General features: G+C 39.6%; 1 protein-coding gene across 6 annotated transcripts in view; it reads left to right on the top strand.

Annotated features, from left to right (window-relative positions):
* The first annotated feature begins 3,867 nt into the window (after window positions 1–3,867).
* strip2 (striatin interacting protein 2) overlaps window positions 3,868–10,989 on the top strand; it is a 31,314-nt gene continuing 24,192 nt past the window's right edge. Inside the window, exons 1-3 of one of the 6 annotated variants that reach the window (XM_044185600.1) lie at window positions 3,870–4,106; window positions 9,177–9,222; window positions 9,863–9,932. In XM_044185600.1, coding sequence (XP_044041535.1) covers window positions 9,869–9,932 — 64 coding nt within the window. In that variant the 5' untranslated portion in view covers window positions 3,870–4,106; window positions 9,177–9,222; window positions 9,863–9,868. Of the gene's footprint in view, window positions 4,197–9,176; window positions 9,223–9,862; window positions 9,933–10,989 lie in introns of all 6 variants that reach the window. The other 5 variants (XM_044185594.1, XM_044185598.1, XM_044185596.1 and 2 more) reach the window with 5 other exon arrangements.

The following is a 10,989-nucleotide window of genomic DNA, read 5'->3' as shown; positions in this document are numbered from 1 at the left end:
CCATTTTGTGAGTTCTCCTTGATTTCTACAAACACATTTGACTCAAAAAAAATGCTGCTTTTCAACACATAATCACCCACTTTGTCCTTATGTAGCGGTTTGTTGTGTGTTATGATAGTGGATTGATTTCTGAGTAGCTGTGTTTATGTGTGTTGGGGGAAGGGGAGCCCATGTATGCAGCTGCCAAAGTCTGTCAGAGCCGCAGTGATCAGACGGGGACATCTCTGACCGAGTCCAGCTGGCTGTGAGCCCTTACTTATTCTTGACACACAAATCAGCACCACAGGATTAAATGGGTAGTTTGACGCATATAGAATAAGATGTTGTTATGTCATTTATACAATCCAAACAAGGATTGAAAGATTTACAAATGTCTGCACTTTTTCTCTCATGACATGTTTGTTTCTTCCCCTTTAAAAATTCAAAATTTAAAACCGTTTGACAGAAACATATTTTGAAGTATAGATAAAAGTATTTTCAGTTTGCGAAAAGATAATTTCCTCCATTTAAATACTCTTATCTGTAGATTTTTAAATGCTGGATTTTAAGGAAATATTTTGTTTTTTACAAAGAATTCCTGCAAAAGCTTCAGAGGCTTCATTACAGCATAGTTTTAAAAGGGCACTCCACCAATAATAAACAAGGTCTAATTCCTCATGTCAAGTACTAATGAGTGTATGAAAATAATTGTATAATTTCTTCTGTAGATCCGGAGGAGCTATCTTAAGTCTGAGAAAATAACCCCGATGGTGTCACCAGGGTTCAGCTTGGGCTTGGAGACTACACATTTATAACAGAAAGCTATCAAGTAGCATCATGGGAATTGTTGGATCCAGCATTTTTTTTATGCTTGACCCATACTGGGACTGAACGTCAGGATATCTTGGCTCCTGCTGCTTTGATTTTGACCACCCCCAACTTCTTGGAAGTGCGCTACTAAATTGTACTCCTTCGGTTGTACATTTCAAGTAAAATGCATTTTCTAATTTATTTGCCACCTTTTTCATGTAGTAGTTAGAAAATGGTATTCTTCCAAACTTCATTTATCTTCTTTTAAAACTGTATTGTTAATGGTTACCGTATGGTGCACCTCAAAATAAACGGCATAACCAAACAAACCGCAGAAATAACATTTTTAACAATCTGACTTCTATCAAATACAACGTTTGTCCCTTATTGATGTCCTATTGGTTTACACTTTTGAATTATTACATTTTCATTGTATCCTGGCCAAACATCCTACTGTATGTCAACAGGAATTACATCACAATGAAGAGGCAAGATACTCTCAAAATGCTGTTTTTTAGTCCTGTTTTGTGCCTAAACTGTTTCCAGAATTTGAATCTGCTGCACAAGAATGTTTTTAACACTTAATTTACCTTCATATTTTGAAAGCTTTGCTGAAGAGTTCCACAGTCATAGATGCCAGTGTCCAATTTTAAACCTCTTCACTGCTACAACTCATCTACAGCATATCAATGATGTCTTTGTAAATTATCTGTTTTATTGGATGTATAGCTTTGTCAGACTTGAGTCTAAATTGATTCAACCACCAGTGAATAATTATTTAATCGTGAACTTGCCCCCTCACACCCCCTGCTACCCTGCCATGTGGTCACGTTCCACCAGAAGCTCATGCCTACATTCAACTGTACGATCCAATCATGTCATCTTAAGTGGTTTTCACAGTCACAGGGGTTTGTGTGTGTGTTGGTAGGTAGGAGTGTGTGTGGCAACCTACACACCAACCCCCACCTCCACATATCAATAATTCACTTGCCCCTCTTAAGGGAGGGTGACAGGAGGGGAAATGGCTGCCTGGGGGGGGGCACCTCCACCTCACATTTAAACAGGGGGAGTCGCACAAATTAAGATGCAGACACATGAACTGATCCCCTGACAGCAGACTGTGGTACCAGATATTTTATTACCACGGAGAAAATCTTGTTTAATGTTAATTCAGTTTGACACAGCTGGCAGGAAACATCATCCATCAGCCAAAGCTGGTAAATTTTGGTGGTTGGTATTTGATGTAGAAAACTTCTGGTCGATCTTCACTCGATGAAAAAAAGAATAAATGAGCCCCAGTTGTTCCTACTTGAATATATAAGTTTATTACAACACATATCTGTCAGCAGAGAAGATCTTGGTATACAGCATGTATGCATGCACACATACCAAAAACTTAAAGTCAGCAGATAGCATAACAACTGGTCTTATGCTATATGGGAGGGAGAAAGAAAAATAATTATGGGGAACTGCAAGTCAAAGTGTGTCTCAGTTCATTACTATCAAGGGAGCCTGGAAACTCTCCAAGGTCCATTTTATCTATAGCTTCGGACATGCTGGCACCTCCGAACATAAAACATATCTAATCTGAAGGGCACTGAGTCATCTCAGGTCAACTACATGTCAAGCTCAACATTAGAATTTCTTTGTTACCATAAATTTCTTCCACAGTATTTTTCTACCAGCATATGGAGCAGGTACCCCCAACTACACTACCCTACAAAGCCAAAACGCAGTAACCAAATATTTGGCCAATAAGACCAGAATGTGACTTTTTGACATCAGTTTTAGCATATAAAATATATATCTTATATATAAGATAGATGCCACTTCTGGGGAAAAAACAGCAATTAGCTAGAACTACAAAACAGAGGTAAAAACCAAACCGCAGCGAGTGATCACACTCTGGCTAGCTAGTTAAGGCTAGCTGGTGAGATAGCCTTAGCTAAAGCTAATTTACCCACTTTTCCCTACCTGTTTCCAATTTTGCTGCTTCAACATACAAGTTATTTAGTTTGTAATACAATATATATATCTGAGAGTAAGCTACCTTTTATCACATATTCACGTATTGAATAAGATTAATTTATTAATCTAGTTTAAACAGACAAGAAAACTGATGCAGAAACACAAACACACTTGTAGATACAGTTTTCCCTGCGCCCTTTAGATTAAGTGCAGTATCTACACTTTTTTGTTTTTGTGTAAGGTCGACAATGATTAATAATCAACCTAAAAAGGCACCAAATTACAGATTTACAATTTATATCTGTTACACAGTTTGACCTGCTTCATACCCTTTTTTGTTTTTGTTTTTTACAGTTGGTGGGTTTTAATCTTAATTTTTATACTTCCATTTTCCATATCAGCTTGTTCATATTAGTACCAGGCAGGGGAACACACTGTATTATTTTATTACACTGTTAGTGTAGTTTTAGTTTGTTGCAACATTGACATACAAATAATTCTTTCAATTTGCAGTCAGTATTGAGCACACCTAAAATTATGTCAGTGCTGTACAACCCCAGCTTGCTCAAGAACACAGACTGATAGACAAAAATCATTTCTGTCTGGTTTATATTTTAAGGTGGGATGAGGTTGGTGAGTTTTCCAGACCTTGACTGCATGTAAAAGTAAACATCAGGACTTTAAAATGTTTGATTCAATTCAGTTTTATTTATATAGTGTCAATTCATAACAGAAGTTATCTCATTGCACTTTTCCTATAGAGCAGGTCTAGACTGTACTCTTTATAATATTATTTACAGAGACCCAACAAATCCCAGCATGACTTTACTTTTCATCTATACTTTTATTTTCCTATACACCTGTATATCTTTCTAACATATTTATAGGATCACCATTTTGACCTATTTTGAGGATCATGTGGGAGGGAGGGAACACTGTGAGGCCAAATCCTCGTATCTCCAAGGTGACATCTTGGGAGTTACGAGTATTTAACCCTGACCATCAAGCCTCTAAATTAGTACACTGACCCTATGTAACACCCATAGACTGTATAAAACAACACCACGTCGCTTCACTTTCATGTAGTCAGCTGATGCTCCTCTACTCTGACATGACGACTCTCCAACCCCGCCCTCTCGGGGCGCACAGGGACGGCGAACCAAGCAGACTCGGGGTCGGGTGGGGGGATAGCAGCAGGAGGAGTAGGAGGAGGAGATCTTCAACTTGGGCTTCGGAGCCGGTGCTTTTCCTGGTGCGGTGCAGTCTTAGCTCTACCAACGGACCGGTATGCACTATCCGCGGAGGAGGAAGTGAGCCGACCGAGAAAGATGCAGGCGGAGGACATGGAGGTACCTATCATTAATAACCTTAACGATAACGGCGACAGACAGAGGCCGAAAGGGAAAGATGTGTTCAAGGATCAGCAGAAGGAGTCGGAGGTAAATCGGAGAGGTGTTTGGGTACAGTCGCCTACTACAGCTTATGGTATTGGAGCGCACTGGAAGGGGGGGGGGGGTGTCCCAGTGTGTGTTGTTGCTGGGGAGCTTTCAGGCCAGCTGAATGTCCCTTTCCATGCAGTGGGTCGTTGTCTTGGCTCGAAAGCATGAATGCATGCAGGCAGACACCGAGGTGTTATTTTGGCAACCGGCTCCTATAAATAACTCAGCAGTAATCCGACAGCGGTGCTCAACGTGGAGAATGCAGGTGGTGAAATGTGACTGCTGCTGTCAGGACCACACCACCACTGCCAAACATATCTCAATATAATGTTATTCAGATATATTATAATTGTTATGTATTTTTATCCTCTTATGGTAATTATCCCATAAATTGTAATATCCTTATCCCTCATAGTTGACATTGGCTTGTCTCCTTCAGTTTATTGATTAGTTGGCTAAAATCAAATCAGTTTCATCATATCACTTTGATACTCTACTAGTCTTTTAAACAGTCTTTCATAATGTAGCCTATCATTAGTAATCTTTTGCTGGTTAAGGCAAAAGAGTTAACATTTCACATCATTATAAATGGGTTTAAGTGACCATTTAAGTATGATGTGCCTCTGGTAACATGTGATGGGCATTTATCATTATTTTACACATTTTATAGCATACATAGTCCATTGATTCTTCAAAAAAATTAAACGTTAAGTGGTAATGACAAGCTGTAGCCCAACTCTTAAGTTAAAATTTTTTAGAGCATGATTTGTTTCGTAAAAAAAGCAGTTACTGAACTGAAATTTAGGCCAGAAAATAACAATAATTTTCATTATTGATTAACCTGCAAACTGTTTTCTCGATTAATCAATGAATCGTTTTGTCTGTAACATGAAAATGCCCATCATATTTTATTTAGAACCCAATGTGACTGATTCACATTACTCATTTAATCAGACCAGTAGTCCAAACCCAAAAGATCCAATTTAACATCATATGTGACGAAGAAAAGCTGCAAATCCTCACATTTGAGAACCTGGAACCATCAATTGTTTGGCATTTTTGCTTGAAACGATTAATTGATTATCTAAATAGTTGTTGATAAATTTTCTGTTGACCGACTAATCATTAATTGACTAATCATCTCTAGTTGAATTAATGTTTTAGGTATTGCTATTAATGACAGTTTTTAGATTTCGATTTAGGCCTTTGCAAACGCTCAACTCATAACTGAAATTACTAATGGATTTAGTCAATCGAAAGGAAGTTAATGGGCAACGCTTTTGATTATTAATATTATAGTTGAAGTCATTTTTCAAGCAAAAATGCCAAACACTTCCTGGTTCCAGCTTCTCAAATGTGAAGATTTGCTGCTTTTCTCTGTTTTATATCATTGTAAATTGAATATCTTTGGGTTTTGAAGACGTAGCTTTGGACTCATTTTGGGCATTTTTGACTACTTTCTAACATTTTATGGACTAAACGATAAATTGAAAAAATGTTACATTGATCGATTTCCTTTTATCCAATCAAAGAGGCTGAGACTTACCCACAGATCCAGTTTAACCAGTAAGTCTACTCTGCTTTTCTAAACATTAAAAGCAGCAAGGCTCGTGTTCAGTCTGATGATGCTTCTTTTAGTGCCACGCAGCTATAATTCATCCCCTCATGAAAATATTACAAGAAGATGGGTTTTCATTCCTGGGTTGCTCAGCCACAGATACATCAGAGACAGTTAAGCAGTCAAAGCTGTCGTCCAGGCCGAACTCCAGTCAAAAACACCCTCGACATGTGTGTGTGTTTCTGTATGAGCACATTGAATGGTTTTGAGGGAATTAGAGCACATTCATCTCACAGCCGTTGGATTCTGGGACGAGGGGTTGGTGATGGTGTGTGGGGGGTGAATAACACGGACCTTGAAAGCACTTAACGTCAGAGCCATGTGTTGATGTTGATGCTCCCTGGCCACTGCACTAGAAATGGGCTCCAGTGTCTGTCTGTTAAGTTAACCTCAAATCTGATTCATTCATGTATGTAAATTGTCCGTCATTTGTTCTGGGTAGAACAGCCATCTCTTGTCTGTGTGGCATATGTTGGTAGGAGTGGGGGTGGCCTGCCTTGACATTGTGCCCAGTGTTTGCACACCGATGTGGTGCAGAGTGTGTGGGAGCACAGTTGCTGTGCCAGTTTTGGAGCGAGGGTGGCTTTCGGTGTCAGCTGGCCGCAGAGACGGGAGACTGGAGGGAGAGACGGTGAGGGAGACTGGGTGAGAAAATGAAGGGGAGGGAGAGATGGAGCAGTAGAAGCACAGAGGGAGGGATAGGCAGGGTTGTCTGTGCTGATCCTCACAGGAATTAAAGAAATATCTCAGTTGGGTTTGGAAAGAGCGGTCACTTCAGCGTGTCCCTGAGTGACAGTGAGCTCTTCACCAGATGGATGGCGTATGAGGCTGCTTGTTTGATGAATCAGTTAACGTAAAAGTAATTGACAACAACTTTGATGACCGCGTGATCATGTTTATGTCATTTATCAAGCAAAATTTTCAAACACTTACTTTTTCCAGCTTCTCAAATGTGAGGATTTGCAACTATTTTGATAACTGATTAATCATTTAAGTTGTTTTTCAAGCAAAAGGTAAAAAAAAAAAAAAAAAAAAAATTAGATTTGCTGCTTTTCTTTGTTTTATATCATTGTACATTTAATATCTTTGGGTTATAATCTGTTGGTTGGACAAAATAAGTAATTAGAAGACGTCACCTCTGAAAGATTGTGATGGGCAATTTTCACAATTATCTGACACATAACAGAATCAGTAGTTAATCAATTAATCAGCCCCATATCTATCATTATGAATCCCAAATCTTTGGATTTTCGACTGTTGGTCGCACAGTTTCTTTTTCAAAAAACAGGATTTTTTTGGGCAAATAATATAAATTTTACTCCAGCAATTCAGTTGAGCTATCATAAGTTTTAGTCCATAGTATGGATCAAGCTCCAAAAATGCTAGATTTTCATTCCCCATGATGCAACCATCGGCGTCTTTTCTTTAGACCCTCCCTGCCTGGTGAATGCCCGTGTCTTTTAAACTCCACACACCCAGTTTGTAATGCAGACTTTCTGTTATAGATTTTAAGTCTAAGCCTAGATAACCCTGATGACATCACCTGTGTTATTTTGTCAGACTTTGTCAGAAGAGAGCTATTTCTGGCATTTATATGTAAAATCGGTTGAGTGCCCCTTTAAAAGAGAGATGTTTTGAGGTCAACTGTAGATTTACTTAGAATTTTTTTAGGGTTAGCCCTGATGTGAAAATATACTGTGTTGAAAATGAAAGAAAAAGAATGGTATAATGGATAAAAGCTGTGTGCAATGTGTTTATGTTTGACGGCCTGTTGGTTGGATAAAGCAAGAAATTTGAAGACGTCCCCTTGGGCTCTGGGAAACTGTGATGGGCATGTTTCACAATTGTCAATCGCCATTTTATAGACTTGGCAAATAATGAATGAATCCAAAAAAATGAGTCAATAATCTAGTCTCCGCTCTGTTCTGAACAGACTGAACCATCAGACCGCAGGATGAATGGGAACGGATTGTGCAGGAGCAGCAGTGGATGAATGTTGGTGTTGGAATAGCCGCCTGCAGCACAACAAGTCTGTAATAGCTGCTGTATATCTGAGGCTGTTCCTCGTAGGAAGGCGCAGTGGCAGAGTTCACGTGATAGAAGTGGGCCTTTAATAGAGCTTGTTGTTAAAACTTGACATTACTGACTCTTAATTGGCATTGATTTTACGGTATCAAAAGATTTTACACTTTACAGTGAGTTTAATTTAATTTGTACTGAGCATGGATTAATTATACAGAGAAGCAGCATGTACAAATGGTTCACTAAAAATGTACTTCATGGGATTATAAATAGTTTATAGTTTGACAGCAAGATCCCCAACATATTATTTTCTGCTGGTACAAAAAGCATGCAACTCTTCGTATGTCTGAAGGTGTGGCCAAGCTTTTCATTTCAACGCCTCCAAAATGAAATGCCACTTCAGTTGATTTCATGATGATTTTTAGAGTTTGTTGCAAATTGTTAAAATGAAAGTGAGGCAGCACCTGGTCACAAAGACCCACAGGCTTTCTTCATTCGTACTCAGGAGTTATGGGTAATTCTGTTGAATCATCTGCGCTCCCAAGTGGTTCTCATTTCCTGGTTTACAAGTGCAGTAATGATATCAAATCTCATTGCTTTGGCTCGCTGTCATAAACAAACTGCCGGCTGACGTCCTGTGTATTTCAGTTCATGCTGACTTGGTTGCAGTAGGTATTTATAGGAGACAGCACACAGAGTTGTTTAACCAGGATAGCTGACTGAGAGCACATCCTTATTTACAGTCCTGGCTCTGGGGCAGTTTTCACAGGGTTAAACACATCTAACGCTTGCAGCTTAGAGACTTCCAGTGCTGCCAGGAGGTTTTTTTAAATTCTCATTAACTTAAAATGAATCTTTAATCATCCCTGTAGGGATATTTCATCAGTTCACATCCCCCACCCAAAAGATAATGAGATAAAAACCAAAATGTTCCAGTCACCAGGCTAATTCCCTTACTACTATTAAGCTTCTATTTGTCCCAGGCATTAATCATGAACAGGTTTCACTTTATAAAGGTTCTGGATATCATGATAGTGTATGTTATTATCATACATTAACCAGTTGCGACTAAGCTGAGCAATAAATGAAAGCTGTTTTATGTTTCCCAGACTTTTTTTAGCTATGTTGTTTCACAGCATTGAGAATCTGAGCCTCTGTGTGAGCGTGGCTGCCTGTCTCGCTCTAAGGTTATGCACTAACTGTGTTCGCGCACGTGTATATGGATCACATGCTCCTCACTGGGTTGAGAAAGTTTTGAAACCCATTCAAAATTCATCACATAACACTTTGTCATCAAGCTCAAAACAAGGGTTGTTTTCTTTTTTTTTTTTTTCATACAGAGTTCATATTTTGGACATACAAGGTTGCAGCGATTGCATGTAGCCGGTAAGTGTGTTCATATAAACTTAATGTGTGCAGTCTGTGTCGTGGGCACGTGCTAATCACAGGGTGAGGCTGAAGTCAGAGCCAAGAGAGACCCTCGGCTAGAGCTGATCTGCTGTGAAACAGTGGCCATGTTGACTCCTGCGCCCTCTCTTCCCTCACTTCCCACTGCAGTTTATTGCTCCGCCTGAGCGTCTGGATGGGCTACTTCGTTAGAGAGAGCAACCTTTAACTGTTCTAGCAGACTGATTAAAGCAGTAGCTGTGTGCGCCCATAGAGAGCATCTGTAATTGTGAGTGGCTCTGCATAAGAGGATCCGAGAGAAAAAATGTAAATCAACGCTTCCTCGAGATTCAGCATCCAATCAAAACTCAAATACACATGATGAGGCAAAACTGTGAACGAGCCTGAAGAGAGTGTGTGTGTGTGTGTGTGTGTGTGTGTGTGGGTAATGTGTGGAGATTAAGTGTGTGACCGCAAATGGAGTACAGAGTAGTGGTGGGTGTTGCAAAATGTGAATAGCCTACAGTATGTTTGAGTATCTGTTTACACGTGGGTGTCAGGACATCTGTGATTAGCGTTAGAGTTCAGTGTCATGCTATAATGTATATACTCATGTGTGTTTTCTTCTTGTTCTTCACAGAGCTCCATGGAGTCTCCCAACCTGGAGTTTGAGTACGGAGACACAGACACACTGACTGCTGAGCTTTCAGGTAAGACTGACCAGCTACTAAACTCGCAAGAACACCAGACTTTTCTTCAAAATGATTGGAAAATGTCCCTGATAATTGCAACAAAAGCTTGCACCCCGTTGGCTTCTGTCATACGGTAGTCTGTATTCATTGCACTCTTTGTTAGAATGACATGTGATTTTACTAAATGCAATTAAACAACAAGTAGTTCCGACCATGCAATCTGATTGGTCAACTAGACATTTAGAACTGGCTTAAATCAGCATGACAGCACACCGTGCTCGTCACTAAAAATATTACTCTGTCAGGTGCGTGCCTCCCTTGTTTGCGGTAAGCCGGAGAGCAAACTGTTTTGTGACCACAGTGAAAAAGTAGTTTTTGAAAGGTTAAATGGCAACAAACATTGAAGCAGAATATTTCGTTTTTGGAAATTATTACATCTATCTTTTTTCAATACATTTTGACTTTTGGAAATGTTTGGATCATTGTTCCTTGATGTTATGCTCTGGCATCCTCCCTCAGCTGTGCCGGTGAGTCGGTGACAGCGCTACTAGCTTAAAAATACATGTGAAATTCGCGGACGTAGTAGCTAAATCTGTCCATGGAAAAATTATTTTTTTCAGCAGATATCTTAGTTACAACAAGATTGAGCTAGCAAGGCAGTTTTGTGTTTGTTTCTGCTACCATGTCTCCTACATATTGTTTACTAAAATCTGGTTTTCCCATGATGTCATTTTTTAGCCATGCTAGCGGCATGGCTCTAGTTATGGTAATATCGGTCTGTTGGTCGGTCAACTACTTTGGCCCAGACTGAAATATCTCAACTATGAAATTTTGTGCAGACATTTATGGTCCCCAGAGGATGAATCCTACTGACTTTAGTGAATCCTACTGACTTTTCCTCTAGCGCCACCATGAGGTTGACATTTTTTAGTTTTAGTGAAATATCTTGACAACTCAAAGGACCTCTGTGCTTACAGTCTCACAGAGCCACTAGCATGGCTGCAGACTCTTAGTCTTGTTTTAGCACAAACTGCCATTTGGAAATCTGGTTTGTCAGGTGTCTTTGTGCACAGGT

Source organism: Siniperca chuatsi, linkage group LG23, assembly GCF_020085105.1.
Source record: "Siniperca chuatsi isolate FFG_IHB_CAS linkage group LG23, ASM2008510v1, whole genome shotgun sequence".
In the NCBI taxonomy this organism is placed as follows: domain Eukaryota; kingdom Metazoa; phylum Chordata; class Actinopteri; order Centrarchiformes; family Sinipercidae; genus Siniperca; species Siniperca chuatsi.
The sequence above is the reverse complement of the archived record's forward strand: the minus strand, read 5'-3'. Positions and strand labels throughout refer to the sequence as shown.